The following is a 10,950-nucleotide window of genomic DNA, read 5'->3' on the forward strand; positions in this document are numbered from 1 at the left end:
ACTTTAACTAGCCAAACAGACCCTAACATCAGCAACTAAATTATTTTAACATTTTCATTTGTGACAATTGACTCACCATGAACGTTCAATTTCCAACACTTTGCCCTACCTCATTAACAGGCTTGATGGTAAAGGTGAAAATTACTAAAATGCCCATTTGAAGTTCAATGGGATGAGAGAGAAAAAATATCATAATAACAAAAATAGGCATGCTAAAGCATGGTATCTCTTGTTATATTAGTTTGTTTTACAACTTTTAGTGTATTCTATCTTTTTCTCTTTTTCTTTGCTGTAATTTCTCCAATTTTCTGTTTTTTTTATATTTTGTTGTATTTTCCTCTAAATCTTGATTTTTTTGTTGTATTTCTTGTACATCTGCAATTTCCTACTTTTTCTTTACTTTCCTTTTTTTTAAGGATAAAGAGAAAAATTTTATTAAAAATAAAAATGAATGAATACATCAGAAGGTGATAAGATATCGCCAAATGCATGGGAACAACCTCAGGAAACCCAAAATGACCCAAGAAAACCACCACTTACAAACATGAAAATACCCAATCAAAACCAAATGCAGATAGAAGAAAAACAACCTTTTGAAAAGAAAGGATTGTTTAGAAAGTTGCAAAAATTCAAAAGGAAGTAGCAGAAATCAGATTTCAAGAGGAGAGAAGTAGAAGAAGAAGGTGGCGGCAACTAGGGTTCAGAGAGAGATTTTCGAACATAACCTTCTCTCTTACACCCCTAATTCCATTTCATTAAGTTAAACTTTAATAATTTACAGAGAGGCCCCTAGTTGGGTAGAAAATTAAGAAACATAACACAAGAAAGAATAAGGCCCAGAATAAGGCCCATTACAGCAAAGAACATAAAAAAAATAAAGAAGGATAAGCAGCCTATGGGCCATTCGGCTCATCTTCTCTACACTCCCCCTCAAGCTGAGCATAGATGTCAATCATGCCAAGTTTGCCAGTATCATGCTGAAGTTTAGCCTTGGGAATGCCCTTGGTGAGGAAATCAGCTAATTGTCCTTCAGAGGTGATGAAAGGTAGACACACTTCTCTAGAAACCACTCTTTCTCGAATGAAGTGTCTGTCAATTTCAATATATTTTATTCTATCATGTTGCACTAGGTTGTGAGCAATGTTGATGGCGGCTTGATTATCACAATATAACATCATTGGCTTATCATGCTCAATACCCAGTTCCTCCATCAAGGATCTAAGCCACAGTAGTTCAAAAACTCCATGAGCCATCTGTATTCTGCTTCGACTGAAGATCGAGCAACAACTGATTGTTTCTTGCTTCTCCAAGAGACAATATTTCCTACCACCAAGCTACAGTACCCAGAGGTAGATCTTTTGTCATCAATGTTTCTAGCCCAATCAGCATCTGTGTAGGTTTCAATTTTAATATGGCCATGCTTAGCAAATAGAATCCCCTTTCCAAGGGAGCCCTTCAGATAACACAGAATCTGCTCTACTATTGCCACGTGAGTATCCCTGGGAACATGCATGAATTGACTGATGCAACTGACAGCATATGCAATGTCTGACCGAGTCATGCACCCATCTTTTAACAATATTCCATCTGAAGCAGAGAGTTTATGGCTCATATCGATAGGAGTAACAACTAGTCTAGCACCCATCTTCCCTGTTTCAGAGAGCAAATCAAGAACATACTTTCTCTGAGAGATAAGGATCCCATCCTTGGATCTAGCAACTTCTATGACAAGAAAGTATTTCAATTCCCCCAGATCTTTGATCTCAAACTCTATATAAAGGAAAGATTTGAGATCATTAATCCCTGATACATCATTACCAATCACAACAATATCATCAACATACGCAATCAGGTAAACAACCAAGGATCTTCTCCTCTTCACAAAGAGGGCATGATCAAACTGTGTCTGTACATAGCCAAAACTAACAAGGACAGCCCTAAACCTTTCAAGCCATGCTCTAGAGGACTGTTTAAGTCCATAAAGAGATTTCTTCAACATGCAGACCTTTCCTTTCATATCTGTTTCATACATCCCTAGAGGAAGAGACATATATACCTCCTCATATAACTCTCCATTCAAAAATGCATTCTTTACATCTAGCTGATAAAGTGGCCAATCTGCGTGTGCAGGGAGAGATAACAGAACTCTCACAGAAGTCATATTGGCAACAGGGGCAAAGGTCTCCAGATAATCAATTCCATATGTTTGTGTATAGCCTTTTGCAACCAGCCTAGACTTGTACCTTTCAATGGTGCCATCAACATGATATTTGATAGTAAAAACCCACTTACAACCTACTGGATCCCCTTCAGGCAAATCAACCACTTCCCAAGTGTCATTCTTGTGCAAGGCATCAATTTCTATTCTCATAGCATCCCTCCATTCTGGAATAGTAAGAGCTTCTGACATAGACCTGGGAATTAGGTTAGAAGCAACAAAAGAAATGTAGGCAAAACATAAAGGAGAGAGCAAACTATAAGGGTGTTTGGAAATGCAATGCGCAGTACACTTCAATTTTCCTTTCCTAATAGCAATGGGGATATCAAGGTCTGGGAATGATGGCTCCAAAGGGGCTGTAACAATACCTGTTGTCTCTTCTATAACTGGAAGTGCATGAGGCTCATGTGTTGTAGGGAAAACAATCTGCTCATTTCTGGTTCTCTGCCGTTGGTACAACCTGGGATTAAAAAGAGGGTGATGAGGTAAAGGAGGAGGGATAGGAACACTGGAATGAGAGTGAAATGACTGATCCTCCCTTGACTCATTTGAAGGAGGAAGAGTCTCAGCAAAAGACTCAACTGGGGCAGGAAGGGGAAGAGCAAACAACTATGACAAATTCTCCCCCTTTGGACAATGTCTCTCCGGAGAAGAACCATAAAAGGAAGAAAGCTCATCAAAGGTGACGTCCATTGAGACATACCGAGTGCCAGTCTTCGGATCAAAACAACAACCCTTCTGTATGAGAGAATAACCAAGGAAGAAACACTTACGGGCTTTTGGTTCAAATTTATGTCTCCGGACACTTGGGATATGTATATAACAAGTGCAGCCAAAGACATGAAGAGGAATAGGAAAAAGATCATTGTCCGAATGAAGAAGACTGAAGGGAGACTTAAACCCCAAAACCCTGGATGGCATACGGTTGACAAGGTAGGTAGTAGTGAGAACAACATCACCCCAAAGTTTTGTAGGGACATGTGAGGCAAATAGAATACTTCTTGCAACTTCAACAATATGCCTATTTTTTCTTTCAGCAACTCCATTATGTTCTGGGGTCCTAATATAGGAGCTTTGGTGAATAGCCCCCAAATCAGTGAGATAGCAGGTCAGGTTTTTCTCAAAATATTCTTTTGCATCGTTGGATATGAAAATTTTAATTTTGGTATCAAATTGGGTTAGGACAAATTCATGGAATTGCCTCACAAGTCTGGGAACTTCATCACGGGACTTCACCAAAAATACCCAAGTGAACTGAGAAAAGTTATCAATGAACGAGATAAAATATTTGTAACCACCCATAGAAGAGGGTAAGTGGTAAGGCCCCCACACATCAGAGTGCACAAAATGAAAAGGAGAAGATCTTTTATTACTCAGAGGATAACTGTTTCCACAATGTTTTAATAGTTCACACGACTCACAATGAAGACTGGACAAACTAATTCCCTTAAACAGTTCTGGGAATAAATGACTTAATGCAAAAAAAGAAAGATGACCTAAACAAAAATGATATAACATGACTCGACTGATGGACTCTGTAGATGTAGACCCAAAAGCAACTTTTCCAGGTTGTTCATGGCACTATCCAGGAGTATCTAGCAGATATATTCCATTCGCCTCATGGCCACTCCCAATCACCTTTTGAGACTCCAGATCCTGAAAAACACAGTAGGAAGGAAAGAAGGTTACACAACAGTTTAATGACTTAGTTAGGCTACTTACAGATAATAAGTTTGTATTTAGCTTGGGTACATGAAGAGCAGAAGAAAGGACCAAGGAATTTGTAGCCTTGATGGTTCCCTTACCGGAAATAGGGGCAAGAGAACCATCGGCTAGGGTGATTTTCTCACGTCTATGAAGTAAATCATATGAAACAAATAAAGTGGAAAGGCTGGTCATATGATCAGAAGTACCAGAATAAATAATCAAAGGGATCCTACGATTACCTAAAATGGTTGCATGATTGGCAGAAGCCCGTATACCTGAATGAGCAAATGCAAAAGAGGCTGAATTTCTTAGAGGGTTGGAAGAAGAGGCCACACCCTCTAGGTGACTGATCATCCTCCCAAACTTCTCATATTCTGCCTTCATAGAAGCTAACTGTTCATTAGCCGCCATCTCTTCAGTTTGGTATCTGTCACTATCTGTACCAACAGTAACATTGGCACTCCTTGCCTTCATATTATCAGACTTCTTTTGAAACCGAAGAGGAAGAAGCTCAGGATGCAATTTCCAACACTTGTCTTTAGTATGTTTTGGCTTTTTATAGTACTCACAGATAATCTCTTTCTTCCCTGAGCTACTTGGAGTCCCTGCAACTCCTTTGGGTTTCACTCCCATATTAGCAAAGTGATCATTTAGACCAGCCCCTTGGACCTGGACAAGCCTTCTGCTTTCTTCACTACTTACCAAGGCATAGGCTTGAGACAATGAAACACTATCCTTGGATAAAATATTTTGTTTTGTGATGTCATACTCTGGATTCAGCCCCTGTCAAGAACTCAAACACCCTATTTCTCTCAACCAGTTTCCTATAGGTCTCAGCATCATTAGTGGTGTCCCGGGCTATAGCTTCTATCAAATCTATTTCTTTCCATAAAAACTTCAGTGTTGAGAAGTATATAGCTAATGGTTTATCCCCTGTCTCAAATTCTTCACATCACTTATCAACTTGTAAACCCTGGCCACATTTAATTTCTGGGAATATGTTTCAACAACACTATCCCAAATTTTCTTTGCTGAATTCATCCACAAATAGTGCTGACTAATCTATGGTTGCATTGAGTTCACAAGCCATCCAATAACAGTACAATTTTCTTGCATCCACTTTTCATATGATGGATCATTTTCCGGAAGAGTCTTTTTGCTCCCGGACATAAAACACCATTTGCCTCTACTACAGATGTAAAATTTTACTGATTGTGACCAAGCCAGATAATTAGTTCCATCCAGCTTGACTGTGATCACAGCCAGTAGAGAGTCTACAAAGGCTCCCGGAACCTATCTAGATTCAGCAACATGCTTGTTTTCAAAATTTAAAGAGTTCATCTTCTTAAATACTTCGAAAATGACTTCTAACAACTTCAAATAACAACAAATGAAGACAAAACAAAAACTATGTTGTCAGCCAACCTCTATGCAGCTGTACCAGCAACCTGCATCACACCCGGAAGCCGGGAGAAACAGAGAAAACTCAGCCGCTCCTTGTAGACTTCATATAACACCAAATTCCCTGTGGGGCCCGCAATCAAATTTCTCCAGAAAATTAGGGTTTCAGGCAATACACTTGAATCTGTCAAGAGAACGACAAAGCCAATCCCCTTCTCTCCAGAAACCACTAACAACTGGGTTGAAATACGTTTCTTTAACTATTCATACGATTCAGTTCTCCATACACACAATGTATGGGAAAAAAGAGGTGAAAAGAGGGAAAAACAAGCCTGCTCTAATACCAAGAAGAAAAACGGCCTTTTCAAAAGAAAGGACTGTTTAGAAAGTTGCAAAAATTCAAAATGATGTAGCAGAAATCAGATTTCAAGAGGAGAGAAGAAGAAGAAGAAGGTGGCAGCAACTAGGGTTCAGAGAGAGAGATTTTCGAACATAACCTTCTCTCTTACACCCCTAATTCCATTTCATTAAGTTAAACTTTAATAATTTACAGAGAGGCCCCTAGTTGGGCAGAAAATTAAGAAACATAACACAAGAAAGAATAAGGCCCAAATTAAGTCCCATTACAACAAGGAACATAAAAAATAAAGAAGGATAAGCAGCCTATGGGCCATTCGGCCCATCTTCTCTACACAAATCAAGGAACAGACCCAATAAAAATCCACATTAAAACAAGGACCACCAACCCATCAAACTAAACAAAAGCAAGATCCCTTCCTGAAGCACCACATTAATCTTCAACCGTGAGCATATCCTCCAGGGTTGGGTAATCCTCGTCCCATACCTTGCTTCCATGCAGATGAACTTTGTTCTTCAACTTCTCTTCCTTTTTTCTTCTTTCAAATTCCTTAAAAGCCTTCCTAGCAAATTCCTCTCCATCCCAGAAAAACAGACCCAAACTTTTCCCAAACGTAACCTCTCTATCAACTATTTTCTGGATAGCCACTCCACCTGAGTTTCCATCAATAACATCACTATCATGCAGCAACTGGTTTGCACCAGAATCAGAATTGACACCACTCACCTTGTTCTCCTGTTGTTTCTTCAATGAAAGGGGATCCGGTGACTGAACTTGCATCGTTGCCCCCCTATGATCAGTGTCAGGTGTCCCATTGCCTCTCACTCTTTTCCTTCTGTATACCCATTTATATTTTTTTTGTAGGTCCTGCCCCTACCAAGCCAAGTTTTGGCTTTGAAAAGATATTTGTCACGTGTACAATATTGTGAGTTCTCAGATTACACAATCTCTTGCTGATTATCCCATTCATTTGTTCCTACTCCTCCTCTTCAAGTTTGCTCCCTCAACCCAAACTTCCAACCTTTACCTCCTCATAATGCAGACAATCCTCGATGTAACTTTCAGCCTGTCCTCCAGTGGATCATCACCCCCTGAAACTTCCATTTTTTGTTGTATTTTGTCAATTTTCCGCACAATGGTCTTATAAAATGATTGAAGAGCAACTTGGTGTTTTAAAAATGTTCAAACTTGCACATGACTTCTCATAACTATTTCTTTTTCCTAGGATCCTACAACCTTGACCAACCAAACTATGTTGCTTCATATTTGAGGGCCTTAGAATCTAAAAGTGCTCCCATTGTGTGTATATTTCTTCTAAGTTCTAACTATTTCCTTTGCCAGGATCCTACAATGGTACAGCCTTTCATGACCAACCACGGTTCTTCATATTTGAAGGCCTTAGAATCTGAAAGTGTTCCCACTATGGGATGCTTCCTTCCCCCCATCATCTCACCTTTGGACTCATAACATGAAAGATCCATCATTACCTCGATGCCCCACTGCATATGAAGCACCCATCCATAGCCATTGCTCTTTTTCTAATCTTATCCTCATGTTTTCACATCTGGGACTCCAGATGTCCTACCCACAAGAACTCTACCTACACCTACCCACAAATCACTACCTCCATGCATTGGGAACATCTCCCCATGCATAATAACATGTAAGAACATGAAATGTTCCCCACGTGTGGCTGCGATCTCATGTGAGTAGGTGTGGGTAGAGTCGTCATGGGTAGGAAATCCGGACTACACATCTGGACTCAAAATATGAAGATCCAACATTCTAAAGACACGCTGATGAGCCACACTGCATGTAAAGACAAGGCGCTGTTACTTCATCATTAAGAGTTTCCAAATTACCTTGCATATTGCAATCAGATCATCAAGTGTATCGTTTATCAACTTGAGGGCTGCAGAAACCTTTCTTTGACGTGGTGAAATATCCTTCCATATTGGAATTTCCCAGAAAGGAATAGGTGCAACACTACGATCCTCTGCTTCTCGCAAGACTGTATAAACAGCCTGGATATGTCAATTGCATACATAATATAGTTTAGTACAATCATAATGATAAAGAAAAAGAAAACATTGAATAAAGTTGAATGTCCAAAGAGGCAGAGCTGAGTAATAAAGGAAAAGGAAGAATCAAAAGAAGTACCTCAACTATTCCTGTATCGTTTGTTAAAGAATCAAAATCATAATTAAAGACAGCCTTGCCAATGATATCCAATGTTAACCGAGAAAAAAATGACTCCATCTCTACATCCTCCCCATCAGAGGCTGCAGCATCTAGCTTCTTGCAAAGCCTTTCTGTAGCTTGCCCAAAGAGGCTAATCATAGCTGTTACATACTACAAATAAACAATCAAAGAAAAAAGTATAAATAATAAAATTATATCAAAATGGGCAAAACAAGACCAACAAAGAGATCAGGATGAGCTAAAGAGCATTTAATGGGATGATACATGATAACCATAAAGCTATTGGATTACCTTCTGATGCAATGCCGGGACAATAGCCCGTCGTCGGACACGCCAAATCTCCCCATCAGCTGGGATCAGTCCCTTCCCCATAACAAAATCTAATATTTCTGCCAGGATACCCTATACATTAAAAACCATGTGTTAGAGAACAAAAACCTATTCAGGGACGTCATCTAACAGCTTAATATTTTAGGTTGAATGGTTCCTTGAGATGGTATGATGCCTGTTTGACCAACTTCCAAGTGGTCTAGTGTTTGATCCTCGTCGCGCCCATTATAATTAATTAAATTTCAGCCCAAGGCATGGATGGGCCTGTGCTTGTCCACACTTCAAGCCCAATAGGCTTTCATGTGAGGGGACATGTTAGAGAATAAAAACCTATTCAGGGACCTCATCCAACAGCCTGATCTCTTCCTTGAGACCATGATCTTCTCTATATTAACTTATAAAAGACAGTGGAAGCAAGTTGCTTGCTCAACTAAGACTAACAGAAAAGAATCTCTACCTTTGAATAAGCCTTAGAGTTCTCCCTTAATATGTGTTTTGCTATAGAAGGATCAGAAACTATCAGAAAGGACTGTAACAATGAGCAACAATTGATTGATCAAAACAGACACAGACTTGAGCATATAAAAAATTTTAACGAACTCACTGGTCTATAATAATTAAAAAAGGAACGAAGGTGAGCAAGAGCCAAACCTTTGGACCAAATGTCAACCTGAATATGCCACCATAAGTGAGGTAAAGTTCATACAAGGGGATGAAAAAGGCCTGACCCCCTATTGCTTTCATAGCTCCTTTAGCCTCTGGAATCTTTGGCTGTCCTTCACTGACATTGTTCCATTTTGATAAAAAATCCAATAACTCCGTCGGAACTCCCAATTTCGACAGACCATTCCTCAGCACAGACAGAAAACTTTTCCGGAGGCCAAATAAATACAAAAGGCACACCCAAATTAAAACGCAAAAATACACTATTAAACCATAAAACAGCATAATTAAGCACCCGCAGATTACGTGCTACTTATTAAATCAAATTAACAAAAAGAAAAGTAACGGGTGTACTCCAAATTGCAAATTCTGTTCATAGTGAACGTACCCAGATTGCTCTACTGTGAATTCACCTGAAGCAATCCGGGCGGATAACTCCGCCCGCTTTTTCTCCTCAAGAATCCTCTTAACCTTCTTAACGCCATCGTCAACTGAATCGGGGCTTTGTCCATTCGAATAGGAGCATGTAATAGTAGGGTATCTGGAGCTCCCTGCAACAAACACTTTCAAACATAAGAACCAATAACATGTATATAAGCAAAAACAACGAGAGCACAGAACAAGAAGGGTGGTTCACGAAACCGTTCGGTCTTGTAGAATAAGTGAAGGTGGTTGTGGTGGGTTTCAATTTCTTGGCACGGATTCTGCTTTGGAGAGAGTGTGTTGGGGCAGATGGAAGTTGTAGCAGGGAAAGATTGGCAGCCATTAGAGGCAGTATCTGACAAATTGGCACACTCAGGGAAGAATCTAAGGTGAACTTCGTTCAGTTGCAGCATTGAGTTGGACGGGAAATGGGTGAATGAACACTAGAATGAGATGATAAAGTGCTCTCTGACGTCTGAATGGGCCACGACACGAGCGCCAAAAAAACAGATTTTGGAATTAAGGCCCCGTTTATTTTTACTTGCGTGGATAAATACGTTTCTTACGTAAACGGTAAACCTTGTTCGGTTAAGGCACATTCCTTATTTTTAAGGGTTTATTGTCTGTCAGTTAAAATGTTCGCTTGGGTTTTCAACTGCAAAAAATAAATAAATCATTGAAATGCCAAATGCTGCCTAAGTGAGGTTGTACCGTTGTAGTGATCTTGTGTACTCACAAATGAATGTAAAGATCACGATCAATTTAATAATTGATCAATTTATCCCCACTATATAATGGGCGCCTAAATGGAGTTGGATTCTTTGTCCAAAGATGCAATGCACGAAAAGATTATAATATCTGGTTTTAATGGGTTGATGTCGAGGTAAAAGGCAAGCGTACATTTATTCGATCCTTGTTGGGGTTTGGGGTCAATTTTAAATGATCCATGCTAAAGCAAGAGCCAACTAGCTAGATGGTGATGATGATTTTGACTAATTACATCTTGATGAGGGCGGATTTGGCCCTTCACTAAAATTGTGATACCTGGCACCTCATGTAAATAAAGTGCAGCCTCTTGACAACTGGATAGCTCGGGAAGTTCGGGCAATTCGATAGAGCTCGCCACAAGCAGCTCGGCATAGCTCGGGGAGCTCGGTATAGCTAGGGGCAGCTCGGCATAGGCAGCTGGCCACTCTGCAGGCAGCCTGGCGTCTTATGAAGAGCTCGCCACTTAGGGGCAGCTCGGCACTTACATGTAGCTCGGCATAGGCATCTCGCCACAGGCAGCTGGCCACTCCGCAAGCAGCCTGGTGTCTTACGAAGATCTCACCACTTAGGGGCAGCTCGGCACTTACAGGTAGCTCGACACTTAGGGGCAACTCGGCACTTACAGGTAGCTCGACACTTAGGGGCAGCTCGGTGTATCGCAGGAAGATCTCCTGCTAGACAACTGTACCTGACAGATCTGGAGACTTGCGTCCATGTCTCTCATTAGGCGGCGCCGTGCCTGCTAGTCCTGAGAGCTGTCCCTTGACTGGAAGAGCCGTACTCTGTAGCAGCCGCCTGCACCCACCACCTTAGCTCTGGCAGTAACGGCTGTTGCAAAGAGATAGAAGCGGTTACGCCTGACTTGACAGAGGTTGTTACG

At 40.5% G+C, this 10,950-nt stretch overlaps 1 protein-coding gene across 1 annotated transcript in view; it reads right to left on the reverse strand.

Annotated features, from left to right (window-relative positions):
• LOC148878548 (protein LUTEIN DEFICIENT 5, chloroplastic-like) overlaps nt 1–9,906 on the reverse strand; it is a 33,737-nt gene extending 23,831 nt beyond the window's left edge. Inside the window, exons 1-7 of the mRNA XM_088956415.1 lie at nt 9,522–9,906; nt 9,268–9,430; nt 8,868–9,084; nt 8,674–8,745; nt 8,178–8,288; nt 7,845–8,036; nt 7,547–7,708 (exon numbers count right to left, since the gene is read on the reverse strand). Of these exons, the coding sequence (XP_088812541.1) occupies nt 7,547–7,708; nt 7,845–8,036; nt 8,178–8,288; nt 8,674–8,745; nt 8,868–9,084; nt 9,268–9,430; nt 9,522–9,645 (1,041 nt within the window). The 5' untranslated portion in view covers nt 9,646–9,906. The remainder of the gene's footprint in view (nt 1–7,546; nt 7,709–7,844; nt 8,037–8,177; nt 8,289–8,673; nt 8,746–8,867; nt 9,085–9,267; nt 9,431–9,521) is intronic.
• Between the last annotated feature and the right edge of the window lie 1,044 nt (nt 9,907–10,950).

The sequence above is a fragment of the Nelumbo lutea genome, chromosome 1 (assembly GCF_056320005.1).
Source record: "Nelumbo lutea isolate HS-2025 chromosome 1, American lotus-T2T, whole genome shotgun sequence".
NCBI classification, from domain to species: Eukaryota; Viridiplantae; Streptophyta; class Magnoliopsida; order Proteales; family Nelumbonaceae; genus Nelumbo; species Nelumbo lutea.